The 27486-nt window shown below is 37.1% G+C and overlaps 1 protein-coding gene across 1 annotated transcript; it reads left to right on the forward strand.

The window, feature by feature from the left end:
* Nucleotides 1-1548: 1548 nt before the first annotated feature.
* Nucleotides 1549-27486, forward strand: LOC144970143 (protein FRG1-like). The gene is made up of 6 exons (XM_078909419.1): nucleotides 1549-1702; nucleotides 12184-12281; nucleotides 13980-14105; nucleotides 16006-16175; nucleotides 16670-16866; nucleotides 26014-27486. The coding sequence occupies exons 1-6, from the start codon at nucleotides 1644-1646 to the stop codon at nucleotides 26159-26161; spliced, it is 798 nt and encodes a 265-aa protein (XP_078765545.1). The 5' UTR covers nucleotides 1549-1643; the 3' UTR covers nucleotides 26162-27486.

Below are 27486 nucleotides of genomic sequence, written 5' to 3' on the forward strand. Positions count from 1 at the left end.
CATCATCATCATCATCATCGTCGTCGTCGTCGGCGTCATCATCATCATCATCATCATCATCATGGGCCTCGTCGGCGTCATCATCATCATCATCATCATCATTATTATTATCATTATTATTATTATTATTATTAATAATAATAATAATAATTTATTATTAATAATAATAATAATAATAATAATAATAATAATAATAATAATAATAATAATAATAATAATAATAATAATAATAATAATAATAATAATAATACCTGGACATGGTTTCGTTAGCGGGGTTGCCGATTATGTTTAACTTTGCTTAATTGTGTAGCAAGAGGAGACACCGCCAGTGCGACGATCACCCAAGGTGAAAGAAAGGGAGAAAAAAGTTATCAAAACATAAATAATAAATAATAAAGCCTTGTAAAGCGCTTTGAGCACGTTAAGTGGATATTGCGCTATATTAAAGCTCGGAATTCCCGAGAAGTAGCACTTCAACTGAGCTTTGGATGGCTTTTTTGTATTAAAACTTAAAATACATTAAATAAATTCACTTTGTATAATAATAAAACATTGATACCTTTTACCATTTTGATCTATTAACGACGTTTGTGTTTTGTTAGCTGTTTAAAATATGATATAACGTCAATACCCAATACCAATGACTAGGTATTGAATGAAAGCACCGATGACTAGAGCGATGCTCGAGACTTTTTTGAGTCTCGAGACTCAAAAAAGCATCGAGCTTCGCTGGAATCATCGCCGACGAGAGAGGGGTGAACAATGCAGATAGTACACATTGTTAGTAACGCGTGCGTCGCTCGCGCAGTATAGTCTCGAGACTCGGGACTCGGGACTCAATACGAGAAGCATCGATGACCAAGATTCTCGAGACGAGAAAAGCATCGAGAACTAAGTGGAGGTCGGGAACTTCTCAGTCGTCGATGACCTGACTTCTCAAAACCTAAAGCATCGGTGACCTTTTGGTGACCCGGGTGCCCTCCCCTAGAGAGCTCTAGGAATAACCTGAGTTTGAAACGAATATTTTTGTGTTCGTGGATAGCTCATACGCTCTCACCAGCCAGGCGGAGTGGTCGTACCAATAAGGTCGCAGGTTCAAACCTCATCACCGCCGCAATAATTTTTTATTCTCTATTGTCTTCTGGCACTTTTCTACTCACTTCATCTCTTGAAGGCACATTGGTGCGGCTTTGCGGTGTCTTGTGCTATAACACCCGTCGATGGACCTGCAAGTTCTTGGTACGAGTCCCACTGTAGCTGATTCAAAGTTGAATCCTTTGGGGTGGGGTTGATGAAAGGCTCTTTACCCACATTTTCTCATTGCAGTCAAGTGTAAAATGATTACCTGGTCGTAACAACGTTGTATCTGTCGAAAAAAAATGTAACAATGCCTTTCATGCGTCATGATTAGTACACATTAGGTGCGGTTGTTGGTCGATTAGGTAGCCTTGTTTTATAATGTTTAGATGAAAGTTAAAAATTCGAATCAACTACATTAGGTACGAGCCTTTAAGTGCTAGACTGCTAGTACTACTGCCTGTACCCTAATCTAAACCCTACTAATAATCGGCGTCCCTGTCATTTATCATTGGTTTGATCATCAGATAGGCTAAGTCTCTCTTCTATTTTTTGCATTTTTCATAATGACTGATCCTTACGCTCTAGTCAAAGGAGGGAAATTGAATCTGAAGGGACACAAAAAGTAAGTTTGATTTGGGGAATGAGGAACAGTAAAGTCGACTTCAATGTGTTTGCGATTTTGATACAGGTTTGACTTTGAGTTTGAGTTTGATTATTGATGAGTTCGAATCCTCAAACTCAAACTCAAGTCGGCCTCAACGCAAACTAAAACTCGTCTCCTCATCAGCCTCAGCCACAAAAAAAAAGTCCGAGGGAGGCCTTCCGAAAGCTCCTCATGCTACGGGAAACAACCCAAATATTCCCTCACCTCAACTAACCCTAAGAATAAAAAAGAAAAAATAAAGGAATGAAGCCGCTGCCGCTAGTCCCGCTAGTCTAGGGAGTTTAATAGAAATTCTAAATGTACCTCACGCACTTGAAACCAATGTCATATGAAAGAGCTGGCAACACAGATTACAAAACAGTTTGAATTTTGTTTCTATCTTGATTAGAAATGTAGTTATGGCAGTTCAAAGTCTGAAATTTCAGACCGATTTTTACCCCAAAATTACCATTGCAAAGTTGTGACCGAAAACGCGTGATGTTAATAAAAAATGGTTAAAACAGTCAATATGGAGTTCTTATCATATATTGTAAACCAAAATGTTCGTCTTATCGAGGACAATGCATTTACATTAATAAAGAGGAAGATAAACATTTCATATTAACACATTATTACATAATATGATGCAAATGTTACATAATCAAAAACGTAAGAAAGAATTTGCTCTATCACTTTTTGATTTATCCCCAATATCTCACTGAAACAATTGCAAATAATTACCCTCTTTTAATTAATACATAGAGAATAAAAAAGGGTTTGAGAGTATTTAAATGAAAAGATATAAACATGTTGTGTAATGACATAATAACGTTATTTTTACCTATGGCAATTTAATTGCATATAAATAAAATGGTAGATTGAAAAAGTTCAAATAAATTGAAACAGATTCCGTATTATAATTAGAAGGAAAGTTCTGGCTTTTAATACTTTAAAAAATCCTGCTGAACCACTTTGGGTTTATTGCTATTACATCATATGAACTGACAATTAATATAATTTTATCCTCCTCCTCCCCCCCCCCTCTGCTCTCTCAATGTCAATGTATGGGGGTGTCAAAACTAAAAGAACTTCTTACCATTGTGGCGACCAGTTATGTCGGTGCTTCGCACGAACATTTGTCTTACATTTTAAGCACTACGACGCACTTCTATTGTATTCAATGTTTACTTCCGTTTTCTTAGTCTTGTACGGTTCGTCCTCTGATCCATACAATCAATCCAAGTTCTATCCACTATTAAACGTTAGCAATAATCTATACACGGATTTTGTTATTACTTTATTGTATCATTACTGACTATTTCTACATTGGTGACCCCGACGCGAATACGTAAAATGGCTCAACCAGATCTCTCACAACAAGTCGCGAATTTGACAGGCCAACTACAGGCTCTTGCTGCTTCCACCAACTTCGGTGAACAACAAATCAACTCTGTCTCCATCAAGCTCCCGGAATTCTGGACTAAATCACCGGAGGTTTGGTTCGCAAGAGTGGAGGCACAGTTCTACACCAAGAAAATTACTCAGGATCAGACAAGGTACGACTATGTTGTCAGTTCTCTTGACATAAATACTGCAGAAGAAATTCAGTCACTGCTAGTAAACCCACCACATCTTGATAAATATAGCAGCTTAAAAAAAGCCTTGATCAAGACCTTCGGCAAATCCCAGACCCAGAAAGACACAGAACTCCTTAATCTTAATGGTCTTGGTGACAAACGCCCAACTGCTCTACTGCGCAAGATAAATGCACTGAATGATGACCCTGTCACTCTGAAACGTGCATTATTTCTCATGAACCTTCCCCCGGACATTCGAGGCATTTTAGCCGGCACAATCTTACAGACACAGAAGAATTGGCTGAGGCAGCTGACAGGATCTGGGAGACACGCATGTCCGGTGTGCAACATATTTCCTCATCACCATTCCTGACTTACCCTCAGCAGGATGTAACAACCACACGACCACAGTCAGAGGAGACTGTTGCTGCAATTAAGACAGTCCGCCAACGTGGACAGCCTCTTCAACATAGCATGCCCAACTCTATTTGCTATTATCATCAACGATTTGGACCAGACGCCCGTCGCTGCCAAGATGGTTGTAAATTTTCCAGTTTACTCAAACTCAAAGGAAACAAACAAAACTTGTCTTCTTCGGGAAACGCTTCGGCTGGCCGATGAACGTGGAATCGGTCAGCAATCCAAATTCAAACACGTTTTCCATTTATGATAGACGTTTGGGACAATCTTTCTTGATCGATACTGGTGCTGATGTTTCTGTATACCCCGCCTCAACTCAAGACCGCAGAACATTAACACCTTCTATTACACTCTCTGCTGCAAACGGAACATCAATCAAAACCTGGGGTAAACGCACCATCACTTTAGAAATAAAATCTAATCAAGTCCTCAATCACGAATTTTACCTGGCAGATGTGACACGTCCCATCCTGGGTGCGGATTTCTTTGTTTCTAACGCCCTGATAATTGATCTAAAAGGAAAACGACTCTTGTCTATGGACAACATTTCTGTTCCACTTAAATATACTAATTCACCCATAAGCCTTGCCGGCCTCTCAGTGCACCCAAGTACTGCATACTCTGACCTCCTTCAACAGTTTCCAGACCTTGTCATTCCCCAGTTTAACTCATCTCGCAACAAACACGGCGTGGAGCATCACATAATCACCAATGGGCCACCCGTCCACGCTCGAGCGCGCCGTCTCAATCCAGAAAAACTGACTGCAGCAAAGGCTGAATTCTTCAAGATGGAGCAGATGGGAATCATCCGTCGCTCTAAATCAGCATGGGCATCCCTCTACATGTAGTTTCCAAATCGGATGGCCAACTGAGGCCTTCCGGTGACTACAGACACCTCAATGTTGTGACCAAAGATGATCGGTATCCTCTACCTCATATTCACGACTTCAATAGCCGCCTTTCTGGATGCAACACCTTTTCCAAGATCGACCTGATTAGGGGCTATCATCAAATTCCCATGGCAGAGTCGTCAATTCCAAAAACAGCAATCATTACGCCATTTGGGTTGTGGAAATTCGTGCGGATGCCATTTGGCTTGAAGAACGCTGCCCAAGCATTTCAAAGACTCATGGATGGCATTTTGAGAGACATACCTTTCGCTTTCGTCTATGTTGACGACATTTTGGTTGCCAGTCATTCACATAAAGAACATATTGAACACTTACGGGAACTTTTTCAACTCCTCTCTACAAACGGACTTGTGATCAACAAGGCGAAATGCGTTTTCGGTGTTAGCGAGTTGGATTTTCTTGGCCACCGTGTGATTGCTGAAGGGATTCTTCCACTACCGGACAGGGTGGCCTCTCTACGTGACAGTGCCCCTCCCACTGACCGTGCCGGCCTTCAGCGATTCCTTGGCTTGCTAAACTATTACCACAGATTTATCCCACACGTGGCAGACTTCCTTGCCCCACTACATTCTCAGGCAAGTGGCAAAGGACAATCCATCGTGTGGTCTGATGACTGCAATATGGCGTTTGAAAAGGCCAAGGAGGCTTTGAAACACACTGTTCTCCTTCACCATCCCCTACCAAATGCCCCAACAAGTCTTACAGTTGACGCTTCCAACTCAGCTGTCGGTGCACAACTTGAACAAAAGCAAGGTCATAACTGGGTCCCGCTTGCCTTCTTTTCTAGGAAGCTCTCAGCCACAGAAAAAAAATACAGTGCATTTGACCGCGAACTGCTCGCCGCTTACAGCGCTGTCAAACACTTCAGGCATTTCCTGGAAGGTAGGGCATTTACATTATTCACAGACCACAAACCACTTGTCTCCGCTCTCATCAGTCAAACTGACCGCTGGCCTCGACAAACAAGACACTTGTCTTACATCGCCGAATTCACCACTGATATTCAGCATATCACAGGTCAATTTAACGTGGTAGCTGATGCCTTCTCGCGTTTTAATATTATGACGCCCACAGACTCAGCCATTTGTTCCATTACTGATTTCACTAAACTTGCATATGACCAGGTTCACTCACAGGAAATGGAATCTTATCACAAATCTACCACAGGTCTTACACTTGAGAACATTCCATTTGGTTCATCCACAGTCTTGTGTGACACTTCAACAGGCGCAACACGCCCCATTCTTCCAACGTCATGGACTCGACAAATTTTTGACCAGATTCACGGTCTCTCCCACGCCGGCGCACGGCCCACACAACGCGCCATCAGTCAACGTTTCGTTTGGCATGGGATGAAAAGAGACATACGTAAATGGTGTAAAGAGTGTCATCATTGTCAATCTTCCAAAGTGCATAGGCACACCCGAGCACCACTTGTCGACCGGCCACTACCAACGAATCGATTTAGTAGCCTCCATGTTGATCTCGTTGGACCACTACCCATCAGCCAAGGTATGACTTACTTGTTTACAGTCATCGATCGCTTCACGAGGTGGCCAGAGGCAATTCCTCTTCCAGATGCTCATGCTTCTACCTGTGCTCAAGCTTTGATACACCATTGGATTTCCCGATTTGGTGTTCCTGAAAACATTACTTCCGACCGTGGCGCACAATTCACATCGGCACTTTGGACAGAGTGCAACAGGTGTTTGGGCATCAACGTCAACCGAACAACCGCATATCACCCTCAAGCAAATGGGATGATTGAACGATTCCATCGCCAACTGAAGGCAGCACTGAAAGCCCGGACCACAGGCACAAACTGGTATTCGGAGATACCCATTGTGTTGCTGGGGATTCGTACATCCTGGCGAGAGGACTCTGGCTGTTCCCCCGCTGATTTAGTCTACGGTTCAACCCTTCGTCTTCCAGGAGAGTTTTTGTCGTCGACTGGTCCTGAAACATCTACACCAAAGTCAGAATTCGTTCAGCGGCTACAAAACACAATACGTTCCATGAAACCACCACCCCCCCAAGTTTCACGGCCAACAGTCCACATATGTGCCATCCAACCTGGCATCTACTGGTTACGTTTATGTGAGAATTGACTCGCACAGACATCCGCTCCAGCGTCCATACGACGGCCCTTATCGGATTATTGACAAAAGGGGACAAATATTTCATTTTGGACATGAAAGGTCGCTCTGAAAAGATTTCCATCGATCGACTAAAAACTGCACACCTCTCACACTCAGACACTAACATCAGCCACACAACAGCCAACCCAAAACCATTGACATTACCTCATTCAGATGACACGCAACTGAAACGCGTGAATTCGACCCCTGTCACGGGACGCCTGGCGACAACAACTCGATCAGGTCGAGAATCTCGGCTACCACCAAGATTCCGCTGAACAACTGTTGCGCCCCGCTGGGGGAGGGGTAGTGTGGCGACCAGTTATGTCGGTGCTTCGCACGAACATTTGTCTTACATTTTAAGCACTACGACGCACTTCTATTGTATTCAATGTTTACTTCCGTTTTCTTAGTCTTGTACGGTTCGTCCTCTGATCCATACAATCAATCCAAGTTCTATCCACTATTAAACGTTAGCAATAATCTATACACGGATTTTGTTATTACTTTATTGTATCATTACTGACTATTTCTACACCATAATAATTATTAAGGCTAAGGCCTTTAAAATATGGATACAAATGATAAACATATCTAAACATATGGGAAAGAAACTTGATGACTTGATGGCAAAGTAAAATTAAATTAAATTAAAGCAATTGGTATTTTTAAAATATCGATATTATTGATATCGGATTTCACAAAGAGAAGAAATATACGAACTTTTAAAACAAAAACTATAAAATGCCTATAAATAAAGTTGGAAAGTATGTATTCAAAATAAAAACATAGTAAATATAGTACTGAAAATATCATGGACTAAATTTAACATAATACATAACTAAATTTAAAATATCGATATGAATATCGATATCGCCCGGCAGCCATGATGAGAAGATAATGTAAACAAGGCATTTCGGCGCAGAGAAAAAGGTGTCTGCGCATCGATATAGAGCCCTGAAATTTGGCATGAATAAAGTTTAGATGTTATTCTAAAAACAAGCGTTTAAATTTTTAAAACACACGCGGTAAATAAAAAAATAAATGCATTTGAAAATTGCCAAATTTTAACTTCATATAACTTCTGGAATTATTAATGGATTTTTCCTTAATTGGCACCATTTAAAAGGAAATTGAAAGACGAAAATAATGATACCAAAATATCTGCGATATTCCTCTTTATAACGAAGTTATGCATCTTTAACTGAACCCCCCAAAACGCGAACGGCAATTTCCAGTCACAACTTTCCTGTGGGCGAGTTGGGTCAAAATTTGACTGCCACTGCTGCTGCTCACTAAACTGCCTAGCTAGTCTGTCAGGCTATTTTCACAGTACGGTGATAATAGCCTGACAGTGTGTGGGAGACTATTTTCACCGTATGGTAATATCTTGGTGGACGATTTTCACCGTATAGTGATGATAGTAATAGTGTGGGAGACTATTTTCACCGTACGGTTATATCTTGGTGGACGATTTTCACCCTACAGTGATAATAGTGTGGGAGACTTTTTTCACCGTCCCGTAATATTTTGGTCTACAATTTTCACAGTACGGTGATCATAGTGTGGGAGACTTATTTCACTAGCAACAACACCTAGAGAATGGCGCCCGATGATGGCAGCAATCCAGCCCCCCAATGTCCGGAGGGAGACAATTACGGAGAACTGGCTAAATAAGATCAGAGAGAGAGGAAATGGGGATACCATAGAGCCATAGAGATTGAAATCACTTTTTCTCGAGTTGTGAATAGCTCAAACTCATACAGTAGAGCCACGCTCTCCCCGGCCAGGTGGAGTTGTTGTACCAGTAAGGTTGCAGGTTTGAGAATCCATCGCCGCCACGAAATTGGAAAGCTTCATCGGTAACTATAACCAATTCTGAATCTGTCATCCCGCCTGTATTATTATAGCCTTGGGAGGCCTTCCGAATGCTCATCATGCTAAGACAGGGAACCCAAATATTCACTCCTAAGAAAAAAATACATCCTAGTACCTTAACTACCCCTTATAGGAAAAACAAATGACCTCTAGCTATCGCTAATAGAAAAAACAAAAAAACAACCAACTCTAGGACTGCTTTGCACTACCTATCAATACCTCACAAATCAAAATGACGGCCGAGAATCAAAACAATGGTCAAATTAGGAAATTTTAAACTTTCACAAATCTATCAAGGTTTGTTTTATATGATGATAAATTGAATAAATAAACGTCTGACAAAAGGTACAAAGTGAAAATACAAATTGAAAGAAATGCTATAACGAGGAGCTTTCGGGAGGCCTCCCTAGCTTTTGTTCTCGGCAAACTTTTTCTTTTTTTAACTCGTCTGCACACAGGAAGAAAATGATGTCGGATCGAATTCTAATGATCTGGATGCTGAGGCTACTACGTCACAGTTCGTTTCCTGCTTATGATTGGCTAATACATAAGGTACAAATAGTCTGTCAGGCTATTATCACTGTACGGGAGGCTGCATTTATTATTTTCCGCACTGTAACGCAATTTATTCGTCAAACTTTCAGACAATCACACTCACACAAAAAATACACACGGACACTTACTGTGGAATAGAAAAGTTACACTGGCGAACATTATAATATATAATATAATATAATGAACTTATATAGCGCCTAGTTCCAATTTGGAATTGCTCACTGGCGCTTTACATCAACACATCATGTATGATATACAAATATAGAACTGGCATGTTAAAACCACACAAATTCGATGATAACATAATATATTATAATAAAATACATACTAAGAGTCCAAATTATATGCCCTACAGAAAAGCTCAGTTTTTAACCGTTTTCTAAAGATAAGTGGATTTTCACTATTTTTAGTTTTAATATTGATGGAGTTCCACAGTCGGGGGGCATGGTGGTCAAAGGATTTTTCATGAAAAACTAACGATTTTGGGGGTTCCCTTAGGATATTTAAATTAGCAGATCTTAAATTTCGACTGGGTTCATAAAGGTGGATAAGTTCCTGAAGGTAAACAGGAGCGGAATTGTTTAAGCAATTGAAAACATGGGTGAGTATTTTAAATTCAATCCTAAACTTTACAGGTAGCCAGTGTAGGTCCTCCAAAATCGGTGTTATATGCTCGCGCTTTTTAGATAACGTTACCAATCGAGCTGCTTTGTTCTGTATCTTTTGGAGTCGATTAATGACATTATTATCACAACCATAGAGCAAGCTATTGCAATAATCAAGGCGGGTAAGAATCAAAGAGACCACAAGAAGTTTAGTAGTATCAATATCAAGAAGCCTTCTAATAGCACCAATAGATCTAAGGTAAAGATTGCAGGATCTAGTTACATTAGTGACATGGGCAGACATGTTTAATTTGGTATCGAATAAAACTCCTAAGTTTCTCACAGGTTCTTTAGTGATGGGAATTACACAATCAGAAAGATTCAGGTTAAGCGTGGAAAGGTCCACGAGGCCCCGTCTTGTAATTTGCAACACCTCTGTTTTATTTTCATTTAACCTGAGTTTGTTGCAACACATCCAGTCACTAATCTCAGAGATACAATTTTCTATATCCGTTATTACATTGAGATGATTGTCGATATTAATGGGAAACAGTAATTGGGTGTCGTCTGCGTAAAAATGGTACTTAATAAAATATTTTGAGATGATGTCACCTAATGGTCTGATATAGAGGGTGAATAAAGAGGGTCCCAGAACTGTACCCTGTGGTACACCAAAAGATAGGGGACAAGGAGAAGAGAAGTCATGTCGATTTACAGACACTGGTTGAATTCTGTCAGAGAGGTAAGAAGAAAACCAGTCAAGGACAGTACCCCCAAATCCGTATAGTGTCTTAAGTCTGTCAATTAAAAGAGTATGGTCTATTGTGTCAAAAGCAGCACTAAGGTCGAGTATTTCCAGGAAAGATAACAAAATAATTGATAACGTTGACGTTTTGGATCGCACAATTTCAGATCATAACCTGATTGCTTTAAATCTAAAAATCGAATGCAAAACAACCGTCAAGAAAACGATCACATACCGGAAAACAAAATCACTAAATAAAGAAACATTTCAAGAATCCATCAGGTCTTTGGATTTACTCGCCTCTGTAAAGAGTTGTGATAATGTTCACGATATGGTAAACACATATAATAATTCACTGAAAACTGTGTTCGATGAGCTGTGTCCATCGGTCACGAAAGAAATTATTCTTCGACCAAACACCGAGTGGTATTGCAACGAGTTACAAACACTAAAACATCAACTCAGATCTGCCGAACGGATTTGGCGTCGATCCAAATTAGAAATTCATAATCAAATTTATTTAAGACTAAAACACAAACGGAACAAATTAATTCTATCATGTAAAAAAACATACATTCAAAATAAAATAACAAGTGCCAAACGAAACTCACGTGAACTGTTCGCCACCCTGAACAAACTGATGAAGGAACATTCAACTCAGTCATATAATATAGGGCCTACTCCATACCTGCCGAATCTTAAGAATTTTTCGTAATTTTATGAATTTTAGACAAATTTCATGGACCATTACGAAAATACTAAATTTTATGGAAAATTACGAATTTTTAATTCACAGAAATATTTAAATAATCATAAAGATATTGATAAAAATCATGATAATAATAAGAATAATAATAATGATAAGAAGAAGAACTACTACTACTGCTACTACTACTATTGCTATTACTACTACACTATTGATAATAATAATAATAATAGTAACAATAATAATAATAACTACAATAATAGTTATCATCATGATGACGATAATAATAATAATAATAATAATAATAATAATAATAATAATAATAATAATAATAATAATAATAATAAAGCATTTCTACAGTGCTCCTAAGCATGACGATGTAATGTTGAAGTGATCATCAATGTCAAATTGTGGTTGTTTGTGTTTAGAGTTTAGGTCCAGGCAAAGTTGCAACATTTCTCAGTTTCGCATCTTTTTTTTCGTAACTTTTTTTTTTTTTTTTTTTTTTACAAAATTTTGCATATATTTGGGAAAATTGCCAAAATTTACGGATTACCGTAATATTTGCGGCTGCAAAAAATGCAGATGACAGATTAGTATATTATCAGGATCAAATAGTAACGAATCAAGATGGCGCAAAATTTTGCTAGACTGGAAGTTTTTAAATCATGAAAATAGTGATAACTCGTCGGGGTTTTTTTTTTGTGATAGTGACTTGATAGAGCTCAATTAGTTTCTTTCTTTGGATAAATAAAACTAATTCAAGGCTTCAAGGCCAGCAGCAACGTATATTTACTATAAAAATTATTGAAGTGCACCTGTATATGGAATGTCTCCCTTTAATTTTAACTCCAGATGAGAAACATAAGTACATATTTACTAAAAGTCTTCTGTTTCTATTCTCATATCGTTAATTTAATTTCAGAATAAAAAAGCACAAGAGCAAAAAAAGAAAACGTGAGGGAAGTCCATCATCACTGCTAGACAACAGAGCGGGAGACACCAATGATGCAGCTCAGCATGGTACATTGATGAATTCATAATCTTAAACATCCATACTTTATTCATGAATATTCTGTGAAAGTATGTTTGATTGAAAATGGGTAAATCAAATTACAGTGGTTACCTATCTACTTCCTTTGCACTAGCACAGTTTGAATGAATATGTTCAGAAGAAAACATGTAAAATGCGGTAACATTTAAAGCCGATCCCAAATCAGCATCCATAACATTAAAACTTATACATGAGTTTGATAATAATGTACTGCAGGCAATATCCAAATGGAAAAATTTATTGATCCATGACTAATACTGTCAGTAATAAAGACAATAAATTACGATTTTGATACAATCCTTTCTTTGAAAAATTGATACTAAATCAGTCCTTATCAACCTTTTTTTTGAAATCGCACACACTTTCAACTTTTACTTAAAAGCTTGTACACCCCAGTCTTCAAAATACTATAAAATTGCATCAGACTTAATGGAGTAAAATACATCATGAAGTAATAAACATGATCTCACTCATTATTACATATATGAAGTTGCTTTTCTAGAGTGACTTTATTGTTTTATTAGTGTTTAATTTCATAGAGATTGGTGCACCATGGAGAATGTAATTTACGTGCCTTTTCTTTACCTATGTCCATTTTCTTTGATTTAAAGTTATTATAGTGTAAATGAAGAAAAAAAATTTTAACACTGCACAAATGACACTGAATGTCACAAAATGAGTTTACTCATTAAATGCCTGAGAATATCTTTATTTTATTTCTATAGTGCAGCATGAAAATATCAAAATCTTGAACAAATGTAAAATCCCAGTTTTAATCCCTCTATTTTCATTGTACTGGCAACACGAAAATGTCAAACAGTCAGAGACTAACACGGAAATCTCAAACAAAATGGACCTTAACTTTTGCATGTGTTGATAAAATTATTTTGCCCTATGTTTTCTATGTTTATATTGAACTGAAACTAGAACTACCTTCGCTCTGTATGTGGCCTTAAATGTATTAGTTTATGTGTTAAGTGTGTGTGTGTGTGTGTGTGTAGGCAGGGTGGGGGTGCAGAGCATGTTTGACCAGTGTCTGATGCACGCAATGCCTTATTCTAATGTGTACCAGTATCAGTGGGGGCTTGTGAGGCAATGGTGACCAGAAGCTGTTACATTTATTATATTAAAATGAAATAAGTGATTTGGGGTGAGGAGTGATAGTAATTAGGTAGACGTCGCATGCTGAGTGTCTTATCAACATTGTGACCTGCTGGCTTTGTCTTCTTAGTATAGGGGAACATTGTTCCACCTGAAGCACTTAACGCTACACCTCATTATAAGGGACCTCACCAACCCCCGCCCCCCTCACATTCTTTTTCATTTTTTTGGTCAAAGACCTCGAAAAAATGGAAATCTCAAACAAGCAGGCCTGGTCCCTACTTGTTCAAGATTTCTGTGCTGCACTGTATTTCACTTTTTTAGTTTTCATTTTAGACAAACTGATATTAACAGTGAATGGTCAGATTTTGCAAAATATGTGTATTGTTAACATTATTATTATTATTATTATTATTATTATTATTATTATTATTATTATTATTATTATTATTATTATTATTATTATTAAGTACTTATTATTGTTATTATTATTATTATTATTATTATTATAATTATTATTATTATTATTAATCAATTAATATTTTTCTTCGGTTCCTCTGTTATAGGAGGATGGTGGGAAATTCTCAAGTTCTCAGACATTGGAACCAATATCGCCATTGAAATGGAAGATGGTGTTTATATGACAGCTGTGGATGATGGAACTCTTGTGATGGGACCTCAAAGAGATGATGGTAAAGATCAGAGTTTTAATTATCTATCATATGTTTCTGTATACATTTGAAACGGTCCTGCTGAAACTATTTCAATTTGTTTGACTTTCTTGTTAGATTTTTTTCTGGTGTATAAAATGACAGTCACTTATCTATCCAAAGTCCTTATTTTGTTGGGGTTTTTTGGGATGGGAGGGAGGGGGGTTGTTTTTTTCTTTCCCAATATAGATGAGAAGAAATATTTCAGGCTGCATGATCCTTATTATCTTAACTGTTTTTTATTTACCACATCCCTGACAATTTGCTGTCATTTATTCTGAGCCTCTCTCAAAATCGCAAATATGAGATAATTTGTAAGATTATGAAAAAATGAAATTGACCCCAAAGTAGCATCCGCCTATAACAGTTGCTAGCTTCTTTAATTTTTACTCATTTCGATGAAGGATGATGCACTTTGAGAATCACAACATGTTTTAAGAATATGAATATTTATTTTGCATATCTTCACGGATTTACCATGCTCAATGCGCTTCACAATGTTTCATTTGTTCCTCCAGCAGGCGATATGGAACCAAACCTCCATTTCATACAGTGCCAGTCGCCTGTTAAGCATCCTTTTTGTACTAACACTCTTAGAATATCTGTCACTGCCTAAAGCCTGGTACTCATTCACCCCTGATTTGATGGAGGTGCTGTATATTAAGTTCCTTACCCAAGTACACCACCCATAGTGGGCAGGGAGGTACTTGCTGTGTCTTCTATCTTCTTGTATCTGTTTTCCAACTTTCTGTCTGTCTTTGTCTTGGAATGAGATTACTTTGTTTTGTCCTGGCCCTGGTCGGAGTCCTGGATGGGAGGGAATCACTCAAATGCATTGTTTTGGGAGATGATATTTTTTTTCCTTGTAAATCATCTCTCTGTTATGTATTATTATTTTTCTTATTTTGAATGTATAATGTAAGCATTTGAGTGTATTCCTCTTTGTTGGTTCTTGTGCTTGTGTCCGGATGAGACTTTTAAGTGATCTCAAACTAAGTACATTGATGTTGTGCTTTTGGAATCTATATCTATATCTCTTCTCTATTTGAACCAATTCTCCTTTGTCTTACCTTTTCTTGGGTGCTTTAATTGTAATTCTAGAACTTTTTACTATCCCATTTTCTTCCTTTTTCCTGGCGCTGGTATGACCTTAATGTGTTGCAAGCGCTGTAAAACCCTTGAAAACAAAAAACAAAACAATACCCAAGTACACAATGTCAGGACCAGAATTTTCCACGATTACTGTAGCCCATTCAACCACTGACCATTCTTATTATTGTTTGACTTTTGTGACAAGACGAGAACAGTACCCCTGAACTGTTAAATGATATTATTATTAGTACTATTATTATTATTATTATTATTATTATATATTATTATTATTATTATTATTATTATTATTATTATTGATTATTATTATTATTATTATTATTATTATTATTATTATTATTATTTTATTATTTTATTATTATATTATTATTTATTATTTTATTATTATCATATTATTATATAGTAGTAGTAGTAGTAGTAGTAGTAGTAGTAGTAGTAGTAGTAGTAGTAGTAGTAGTAGTAGTAGTAGTAGTATTGGTAGTAGTAACAAGAAATGAAGTGAGTAGGAAAGTGCCAGAAAACAACAGAAAATAAAAACAGTGATGAGGTCTTGAACCAGCGACCTTACTACTACGACAACTCCGCCTGGCTAGGGAGATTGTGACTCTACCGTATGAGCTATCCACGACCCCAGACTAGTAGTAGTAGTAGTATTAGTAGTAGTAGTATCATTATTATTATAACTGGTATTGATTTCAATGTCTTGTTTAAAGGACATGTCTAAAATCTTGACCATGACCAACATGACATTGTTTTTGTCTGGTAATTTTAGGGGAGGCTCCAGATCCCGCTGAAGTGTTCACTGTCATCAAAGTGAATGAGACCAAAGTGGCATTCAAGTCTGGCTATGGTAAATATCTAGCCCTGGATGACGAATCTCGACTAATCGGCCGGTCCGATGCAATGGGCAGCAAGGAACAGTTTGAGCCAGTCTTCCAAGAGGTGAGGTCATGTAGATAAACTCTCTCTCTTTGTCTCTCTCTCTCTCTCTCTCTCTCTCTCTCTCTCTCTCTCTCTCTCTCTCTCTCTTTCTCTCTCTCTCTCTCTTTCGTTCTCTCTCTCTCTCTCTCTCTTTCTCTCTCTCTCTCTTTCTCTCTCTCTCTCTCTCTCTCTCTCTCTCTCTCTCTCTCTCTCTCTCTCTCTCTCTCTTTTTTTTTTTCTTTCTTTCTCTCTCTTTCTCTTTTCTCTCTTTTGCTTCTTCTCTCTCTCTCTCTGACTTGAACTATTCAGATATTTTATCATCAAGATTACTGTGAAATTGTATCAGAAGTAACAATAAAATTTGTCATTTCATTCAATTTATCATACACAAAAATCAAAGCTATATTCAAGATAACTTCATAACTATGGACTGATACTTTTATAACTATGGATGGATACTTTGCAGAATATATCATTGCCATTGAATATACATTTAAAAAAAATAAAAAAAACAGGGGAAGACAGCCTTGAATGGTGCAAATGGTCGTTTCCTTTCCTACAATGAAGATGGTCGCATTGTTTGTGTGAGTAAGACTGCTGGAGAGCGTGAATTCATTCATCTCAGATCCAATGCCAGTCGTGCTATTGATCCCTTGGCTCACATCCCAAAGGAGGAGAGGGGATCTGTGAAGGATGCTGAAATCAATTATGTGTAAGTTGTTGTTTTTTTCTTTCACATATGAAAAGTCGTGGTTAAGCTCTAATTTTAGATAAAAGTAATATCATAATGTTGTTGCCCAAGCAGACATTAGTAATTTTGCCATGCATCTGCAACTACCAGTCCCATTTAATCCATATTGTTCCATACTGTTGTACTGAAGATAGTCATAATATTTGTGTGGTGTGGGATGGTGTCAGGTTTTGAGTCTCAGTGCTCTTAATTTTGTCTTTTTCAACATCTTGAACAATTTTGAGGTTATATCAGACGTTTATGTCGGAAAATACATCGGGGGAAAAATCTGTTTTGGGAGGGGTCAAAGTAATCTCCTGGTGTCCTCAGAGATGATTTCACATTGACAAGTCAATTTCTTTGATTAAATATGAATCTACAATAAAACCTTGATAGACCTCCATGTTTGGGACAGAATTGGCATTGCATTGAGTTGGTGTTTTAATCATTTGACTCATTTTGTCAAGGAATGAAACTGTGTGACATACAAAGTAATTGGGCAGCTGGATGTGGCCTGAAATTTTGAACATTACTAAAAATAAGGGTAGCCCTATTCGTCCTTAAGGTCGAATAGCATCAACCGTGGTTGCCGTACGTACGGACAAACAGTGTTGCTTGCACTATTCGTCCTTCACACTAAAGCTGGGCAATATTCCGTTTTTGCTTTTACTGAGCTGGATTCGAATCCACGTAATTACATGATATATCCGTATCGTCTTAAATGTTTCACAAACCCCACCTCCTCTGTTTGTGAGTCAAATAATCAGTTAAGTGTGTGTGTGTGTGTGTGTGTTTGAGGTGTGTGTGTGTGTGTGTGTTAATTTCGTGGGGTTTTTTTGTTTGTTTTTTTCTTCTGGGATATGATTTTTATCCAGAATGGTGATTGATTTCTTATAAAGAACAATTGTCGTGTTCTCCTATTGGTAAGTATCCCATTCAACAAATACCTGCTCGAGAGTTTGGGTTGGCATAGGCACAGAGGAAGATTTCGGCAGTTTTCTTTGTTTTGGTTTTTTGTTTTGTTTTTTCTCTTGGGGGGGGGGGGGGGGGTTGTTTTTTGTTTTTTTTTTTGTTTTTTTTTTTTTGATTTTTTTTGTTTGTTTTTTTTTTTTTTTTTTTTTTTGGGGGGGGGGGTTATTGTTGTTTCTTTTTTATTTGTTTTCTTTGTGTGTTTTTCCCTGCTTTTGTTTGATTTGTGGTGTGTGTGTGTGTGTGTGTGCGTGTGTTGTGTGTGTCTATTGTTTGTCTACGAGTGTTTTGCCATTTTTTACATTTTTTTTTTCAATCTAAAATTTAGTGGGTAAGCACTCAGTAACTATTTGTTTTAAATGACTAGTATTCAATTTGTCAAAATATTATAATTAGTCATAATATATAAGCAGCGCAAAAAAACACCAAATTTCTGTACTCTTAAGAGCAGTTTTAATAATCTGATAATTCAGTGAGTGCCATCAAGATAGCTTGAATTTAGCCAAATTTTTCAACGATGTCGATACCTGTCCTTTAACTTCAGAAAATGTTGTTATAAGTTGTACAGTCTTGAGTAGACTAGCTGTATGACATAATGATATATTTAATTCATGGCGAATTCAATGCGTTATCAAATTGGCAGTAAACGAGCGTAATTGTATAGACGATGGATTTGCGGCTTTACAACACGCAAATTAATTCAAGCCGAAAGCACAACTTCGCATTTAAACTTATCTCCATAGACGATGTCAATATATTAAGATTATTAAAGGACACTAATACCAAGTCCTCAATATTTTCAGTACTTCGTTCGTTAGCTATACTATTAAGTATTTGGTATCCCTTTTGCCCTGACAGAAGTTAGAATGTCAACGGATGGACTTTAAATGTCGACGGTTTGAAATGGGTGAAATAGAATGATACAGAACATAAAAGCCATTGGGCCTAAGAACAATAACTCCTATGTTCTAAACTCAGACAAGGGGTAATGTTGTCAGGGGGGTTGGGTTGTTGTTTTGATCTGGTAGGGGTCTAATAAGTCTGATAAAGTTACGATTACTGGCAAAACAAATTCCTAACTTTATTTAAATTATAAAAATAAAAAGACGGAAATATAAAACATATATGATTGATATTTTTAACAATGGTTACAAGAAAATAAATCCACGATTTTCTCAATAATTCTGTACTCAAACAGCTTTGTATGCAAATGTTGTATTCCAATGTTGTAATTTTGGCTTATCGCCACTCAAGGTTGTATTTCAATAGATATTATTACAAACTAACGATCTATGTACGGATGATAAAAGACATGCAAGCATTACATATTGTGTTATGTGGAAAATAATACCATTTCAAAGGTTTTTGTGCTGCATGTAGGTTAACAACACGCAGTCTGACATCCGAATCCACTTATGGGCCTGTTTAACATTGTTTTTATAATGTATTTTGCGGTCATTTATTAAAAGATTTCTATTACAAGAATGACCAAAGAAAAATTGTTATAGACCTAAAAATAATGCACGTCGATCCAAAATCAATTTAAAACCATCACCATCACTACCACAAGAACTTTTACACATAATCATTACCATCAGAATCGCTACCACCATCATTTGCACATATCATAAGTATCATCAGCACCACAATCAATATCACCACCACAGCATTATACCTACCATTAACCATTGGTCATATCAATTATTGCCATTACTAGCAAAATCATAACTATCATCTCAGCCACCACCACTCTAGGAAACATCATTTTAAAATATCAATACCATACGGGCACACTATAGCGTCACCACTACATCATTTCATCATCGAAACAAGAATAACATCACTGCTATCATTGTCACAAATACTAACGACAGTTTTTATATAGCGCAATATCCGCTCGAAGTCTCAAAGCGCTTTACAGTGTGTCACAGGCCAACAGCAACACTTAAACATCCTACATGATGTCTGTTAGGCGATATTACATTTTTTTTCAGACAGACAACGCATGTTAACGGCCGTTGTTTCTATATTTTAAACCTGAGTACGGTAAGAGTGGACTCAACTATGCGCCGAGTGAGGCTCGAACCCAGGATTTTCCAATCCGATCCGAAAGCGAGTAGTCATACCACAAAAACCCCATAGCCGGCACATTCTTCTTCCTTATTTCACATTTCTTTGTTCCTCTGTGGGTTGTCCTAGCTCCTTCTCTATCTTTCCACTCTTTCGTGCCTTCTTCTTCTTCTTCTTCCTTCTTCTTTTTCATCATTCTTCTTCTCTCTTCTTCTTCTTCTTCTTCTTTTCTTCCTTCTTCTTCTTCTTCCTTCTTCTTCTTCTCTTCTTCTTCGTCTCTTCTTCTTCTCTTCTTCTTCTTCTCTCTTCTTCTTCTTCTCTTCTTCTTCTCTTCTTCTTCTTCTTCTTTCTTCTTCTTCTTCTTCTTCTTTACTTCTTTCTCTTTACATCCATGATTCCCACCCGCCACCGCCTCAAGATCTCTAATCATTACCATAATTGCCATAGCAAGCCACTACGAAAACTTTAGTCTTCCGAATGTATTTTAATTCTTCGGTGGTTGGCAACTCTTAAGTTATACAGGGGCCAGGAAGTGTGTGTTTTTTTAATGGGGGGGGGGGGGGGTGGAGTTGAGAGGGATTGGTTTTAATTTATGATGTTGCAGTCGCGGGTGGGTGTTTCTGTGTCGTTGACCCTTTTGTTATTTTTTTTTTTCTTTTTTTAAAAACAATATGGATCAGAGAATGTGAAAGGAGAGGCTTACTTGATACCATATCCAGATGAAACGCGTTTGAGACCACTCAGACATAGAGAAAGATAGACAGATAGTAAAGATATAGATAAGAGAAGAGAGGAGAGATGAAGAAGAGAGATGAGAGAGAAGAGAGAAGAGAAAGTCAATCAGATAGATAATGAGGGGAGAGAGAGGATGAGGGGGGGGGTGTACAGACAAAGGGAGAATGAGAGAGGGTGCCAGAATAAAAGAGGAGGATGAGCTATATAAAGAGAAGGAAAGACAGGACATTGAGAACAAAGGTGGAGGGGGAAGAAAGAGAAAGACTGTGAAGAAATGAAAGAGGATGATAGCGAGATAAAGAGAGGAAAATTCAAAGACAGAGACTGATGGAGGAGAGAAAAAATTAGAGATAAAAGGGGGAAAATATGACAGAGAGATAATATAGAGAGGTAGATGAGAGAGATGGGAAAAGAGAGAAGAGTAGAGAGAGAGAGAGAGAGAAAACCTTAAAGAAAAATAAAGAAGAGAAAAGATAGAGAGAGAGATAGAGAGAGGGGGGGGGGGGGTAGGCGAAGGAGGAGCGATGAAGATAGATAGGTATATATATATATATAGACAGAGAGAGAGAGAGAGAGAGAGAGAGAAGAATATGTGAGAGAAAGAGAAATACAGAGGGAATTAAAGACAGAGCGAGAGCGAGAGAGAGAGAGAAGAATATGTGAGAAAAAGAGAAATACAGAGGGAATTAAAGACAGAGCGAGCAGCGAGCGAGAGAGAGAGAGAGAGAGAGAGAGAGAGAGAGAGAGAGAGAGAATAATATGCTTTTTTTCTACTCATACTCATAACGATGCTTACGTTTCAACAGTCGATAAAAAAGTGAAGACGTGAAGGACTGAACACTCCGATTTTGTAATTCCACTTAATTACATAGATAACATGGGCGCACACAAAAAGCCGGGGAAGCAGTGACATATATAGGTCACTGTAATAACAATGCGATTTATGGAGGGCAATAACCTTGAATTTAATACATATAAAAATACGGTGACAAATATAAACAACAGCCTTTCAGTCAATTGCCCTTTACGTATTTCACGCCTATCTCATTTGCATAAGCACTGAAGGTCGGCTAGACACTTTTTAAGAATACGACCTGAAGGACGAATAAACACTCCAAAAAATAAAGTGGAAGTATCCAGATAAATACAACTGTAGTTGATGGGAGCATTTCAGTCACAAACAGTTCATCAACAAAATGTAAAAACATGACACGATTTTTTAAAAAGTAATTCCAAAGGGTTATTTTTAGGCAATGCCAATATGACTCATACTCTAACATAGAATTTCCAATTAACAAGTCAAAACAGGTAAAATCAATAATAAACCAAAGCAAACCAAAAAAAATTAAAATAATAATGAAATAAATTTAATTAAATAATATAGTCCTGCTTGTTTACTCAGATGACTGTGTATTTTGGACACTTGTATTGATGGTCACGTCAATTGTCTTTTACTCCATTTTTGTTCAGTGCTTGTATTTTACAGTGTTGCAAAGGAATTAAGAAAATAAGAAACAAAAAAAAAAAAGGAATATAAAAATACCAATACTAAAAACTCAACTTAAGTAAAGGAATGAAGTGGGTGAATTGCAGTCCAAACAAAGTCCGCAGTCAACTGTGTGGTTGTCATAATACGTTGTCTTTGTAGAATCCAAGTGAAGACTGTGGAATTCCTTTCACATTGAACTTTTTTCAACTTGTGCTTGGCAAACACTCTCATCAGGATCGAATAGTGACCACCTTACACAATTGAGACAGTATAACGTTTGAAAGGAAACAAGAAAGAGATGGTTTCATGGAAGGAGAATCGAAAGTATCATTGACTGATTTTGCTTCAAGGAGGAGCTGCAAGATAATAGGATGTCTTAGTCATAATTAATAATTGAGCTCTTTATATAGCGCAATATCCACTAAACATGCTCAAAGTACTTAATAAAAGGGTCCCTGACCAACAGCAACATGTAGCATAAAGAACGAGACACGACGCCTGTTAGGCGATAATACAATTTTTTTTCTCCGACAGACAATGCTGTTAACGGCCAGATACTCAGTTTACACCTGAGTACAGTGAGAGAATGTGAGTAAAGAGTCTTTTCCAAGGACTGAACTTTGCACCGAGCGAGGCTCGAACCCAGGACCTTCCGATCTGAAAGCAAGTGTCAAACGACTAGACCACATAGCCGACTACTCCAGACGTAGTTCTTCAAAGTCTTTAGGCCCATGGAGCGAGGCTCGAACCCAGGACCTTCCGATCCGAAAGCAAGTGTCATACTACTAGAGCACATAGCCGACTACTCCAGATGTAGTCCTTCAAAGTCTTTAGGCCCATGGAGCGAGGCTCGAACCCAGGACCTTCCGATCCGAAAGCAAATGTCATACCACTAGACCACATATCCGACTACTCCAGATGTCGTCCTTCAAAGTCTTTAGGCCCATGGAGCCAGAGTTTATCCCGGTTTCTGTTATGTGAAATGGACAATAGCAATTGTTTGCTTCTCATTGGATAGGACATTAGTCTATCCCAAAGTACTTTCCATCAGATTTAATAGACCCAACTGCCCAATCACTGCTGGGTGGACAGTGGGCAGTTGGACATGGCATTGCCTGATATCAGTTAACCTCCACTGACCCCAGACAGGTAGCTAACAGGGAAGGTTAATGGACACTTGAGAGTTCCATCCACTGATAAACTTTTTTTGCTCTGGTTCCATATGAACTAGGGCTGTTTCCACGCAGTGTAGTAAACATGTGTTCTGATCGGTCGACGATGACAGAGTGATCTCAATTGGAGGGTGAAAGGCAGGTTTTTTTTATTGGTTAAAAGTACAAGATAACGATGGTTTGGGTATCAAAAATTGGTATCAACTGCAGATTATTGTTATTTCGATGTCGCTAAACAGGGGTTTTATAAAGCTATTTTGGGCTTTTTATTACTAATACTATTATCATATAACAAAAAAATTGGGACCAGAGGTCACTGTCATTATCCAGGGGTGTTGAAATGGTGCTTTATTTTATATCAGTAAGAGTGTTGCTGTCCCTCCAGGAAATCGCGGCGCTTGCCGCCACAAAAGGCTGCGATTTTTCGCAATTTTGACAACTGCAGCAATTTTCCATGTTCTGGAGTCACATACAATCATATATAATGCTAAACATAGGAAAATACTACTGCCACCACATCACACAAAACTATTAAAGATGCTATTTAATAATAGTTTTATTGCTACCATCAATCTATTATATATATATATATATATATATATATATATATATATATATATATATATATATATATTATATATATATATATATATATTTTTTATTTTTTTTTTATTTTTTTTTTATGTAACTCGGAAATAGAAAGTTTTTATGGTCGGTCCCCTCGACCTCGTTATTCCCGAGTTCCCCTGTATTATTATGATGTATAGATGTACTTGGAAATATAATAATAATAATAATAATAATTTTAATAATAATGATATTAATAATACGAATAACATAATAATTTTAAAAAGTTTATGAGCTTTTCTACCACATAAATGTTAGGAATCCATGCATTTGTGTAAAAGTGTTGTTTTTGGGGTTTTTTTCAAAATCTCCTGGTGGCATCCCCTGTATATACCTGGCATAATATTTCTTTTCTGAGTATGCAATGTCAATATCAATGTAATTTATGGACATAATACTGTATAATACATACCAACTAAAATTGGTGGACTGTGCTTGTCATAGAATTAAAGCAAGAATAAATTATTGTGCGCTGTTTATTGACAACTGCCCAATCACTGCTGGGTGGACAGTGGGCAGTTGGACATGGCATTGCCTGATATCAGTTAACCTCCACTGACCCCAGACAGGTAGCTAACAGGGAGGTTAATGGACACTTGAGAGTTCCATCCACTGATAAACTTTTTTTGCTCTGGTTCCATATGAACTAGGGCTGTTTCCACGCAGTGTAGTAAACATGTGTTCTGATCGGTCGACGATGACAGAGTGATCTCAATTGGAGGGGTGAAAGGCAGGTTTTTTTTATTGGTTAAAAGTACAAGATAACGATGGTTTGGGTATCAAGAATTGGTATCAACTGCAGATTATTGTTATTTCAATGTCGCTAAACAGGGGTTTTATAAAATACATGTCGCTATTTTGGGCTTTTTATTACTAATACTATTATCATATAACAAAAAAATTGGGACCAGAGGTCACTGTCATTATCCAGGGGTGTTGAAATGGTGCTTTATTTTATATCAGTAAGAGTGTTGCTGTCCCTCCAGGAAATCGCGGCGCTTGCCGCCACAAAAGGCTGCGATTTTTCGCAATTTTGACAACTGCAGCAATTTTCCATGTTCTGGAGTCACATACAATCATATATAATGCTAAACATAGGAAAATACTACTGCCACCACATCACACAAAACTATTAAAGATGCTATTTAATAATAGTTTTATTGCTACCATCAATCTATTATATATATATATATATATATATATATATATATATATATATATATATATTATATATATATATATATATATATATATATTATATATATATATATATATTTTTTATTTTTTTTTTATTTTTTTTTTATGTAACTCGGAAATAGAAAGTTTTTATGGTCGGTCCCCTCGACCTCGTTATTCCCGAGTTCCCCTGTATTATTATGATGTATAGATGTACTTGGAAATATAATAATAATAATAATAATAATTTTAATAATAATGATATTAATAATACGAATAACAATAATATTTTAAAAAGTTTATGAGCTTTTCTACCACATAAATGTTAGGAATCCATGCATTTGTGTAAAAGTGTTGTTTTTGGGGTTTTTTTCAAAATCTCCTGGTGGCATCCCCTGTATATACCTGGCATAATATTTCTTTTCTGAGTATGCAATGTCAATATCAATGTAATTTATGGACACAATACTGTATAATACATACCAACTAAAATTGGTGGACTGTGCTTGTCATAGAATTAAAGCAAGAATAAATTATTGTGCGCTGTTTATTGAAAACAATGTCTTAAATTTGCAATTTTTGCATTTTTTGCATGCAATTTTTGGAATTTTGGGTGAAATTTTTGGGGTTTTCATTTGCAATTTTCCGCGGGGACAGGTGTTGGGTTAAAAAGAAATTAATATTTGTTTGTTTTTTTTTTGTTTTGTTTTTTTTTTTTGGGGGGGGGGGGGGGGTTATTGATTAATTTAGTTTTAATGTGGCCAACCATATTTTTTTTCTGTGTCATTCATCTGTGATTGTAAATATTTCTTGACCCTATCTGAGTTAGATGCATGAATTCCAATCTGGTCACACTCTGATTACATTTCAATTATATCTCTATTCTAATAGGAAAAAGTTTCAGAGTTTCCAAGACCGGCGTCTACGGGTGAATGAAGAAGACAAAGGTTCACTGAAAAAAGCCAAAAAAGAAGGACAGTTTCATGAGGTTCTGCTTGACAGGAGGTCCAAGATGAAGGCTGACAGATATTGTAAATAAACTTGTGTATATAATCTACTGACTAAGCTGCGCAATCACATTGTTTGAAAACCTTTTAAAAATAAAATTCAGCTGTTTGGCAAAGAGCTTTATAGATAGATAATACTTCTGACAAATTTCTGGTTTCTTTTAATAATAAGTCATCTTGTCCTGATGTGCAGGTTGGGGGTTAATTATCTTACCATTAAGAAAAAAAAAATTAAAGTGCTTAATTAAGGGTTTGAACTCGGGTTCAATGCCTTATCTACTCAACCACATTACATTTTTTTCGGACTCAATATAGAATTCAAATATCTGATGTAAGTGGAATTACTTTTAAGTTAGAAGATCAGACTCTGAACCCGAGGGAGGGTGGGAGATTGTGTTTTAAAAAAAAATTTAATTGAGCTTTTATATAGCGCAATATCCACTAAAAGTGCTCAAAGCGCTTTACAAGGGGTCCATGGCCAACAGCAACACTTAACATTTAGGACGGAACATGACGCCTGTTAGGCGATATTACAATTTTTGTTACTGGCCAGGTACTCATTTTACACCCGAGTACGGTGAGAGAAAATGAGTACCTAAAGAGCCTTTTCCAAGGACTCAACCATGCGCCGAGCGAGGCTCAAACCCAGGACCTTCTGATCCTAAAGTGATTGTCATACAACAAGACCACATAGCCACACACTGACATGTTACAGTTCACCTTTGAGTTCCTGCGAGTCCCTATGTTGTGATATGCTCCTTTCGTGGTTTTGTGATCATTTAGATGAATCTTTGCCCAGGTTCCCTTTGAATGAATCCATGTGATTGTTCTTTTGGGTTGTGATTCTCTTGATGATCATTTCTGTCCAGATTCTGCCTTGAATTAGAATATTGTGATAGGTGGAAAACAGATTGATGTTTCCTTTCTAATTTATAAGTAAGGGATATTTATTTACTAAACATCGTTCTATACTCACATATACTTATTTGCTGGCCTGATAATCCATGTTATGGGCTCATTGTTGTAATGGAAATGCTCTCAAACCTAAACAAAATATTGTCCATTACACCAATGTTAAATCAAGCTAGTGTTCGGTTATAAGACCTGCTGATATGTGCACCTAGGTCTTTATTAGTTTATATAATTATTGATGTATTACTTGTAACCATTTGGGTGAGTGTATTTTAGTGAGAATCTAGTGTGCCATGTTGGATTATAAAGGCTGTGGAATCTCATTCAATTTGAAAATCACAACAAAAATTGTCCAAAGAAAAGTCACAAATAGTCAGCACAGATGTTGACAACCTCACCCTAAAATCTAAAAGACATGCAATAAATGTTGGAAAATTGTTGTTTC

Source organism: Berghia stephanieae, chromosome 4 (assembly GCF_034508935.2).
Source record: "Berghia stephanieae isolate SIO BIC M18660-M18661 chromosome 4, UCSD_Bste_1.3, whole genome shotgun sequence".
Taxonomy (NCBI): Eukaryota; Metazoa; Mollusca; class Gastropoda; order Nudibranchia; family Aeolidiidae; genus Berghia; species Berghia stephanieae.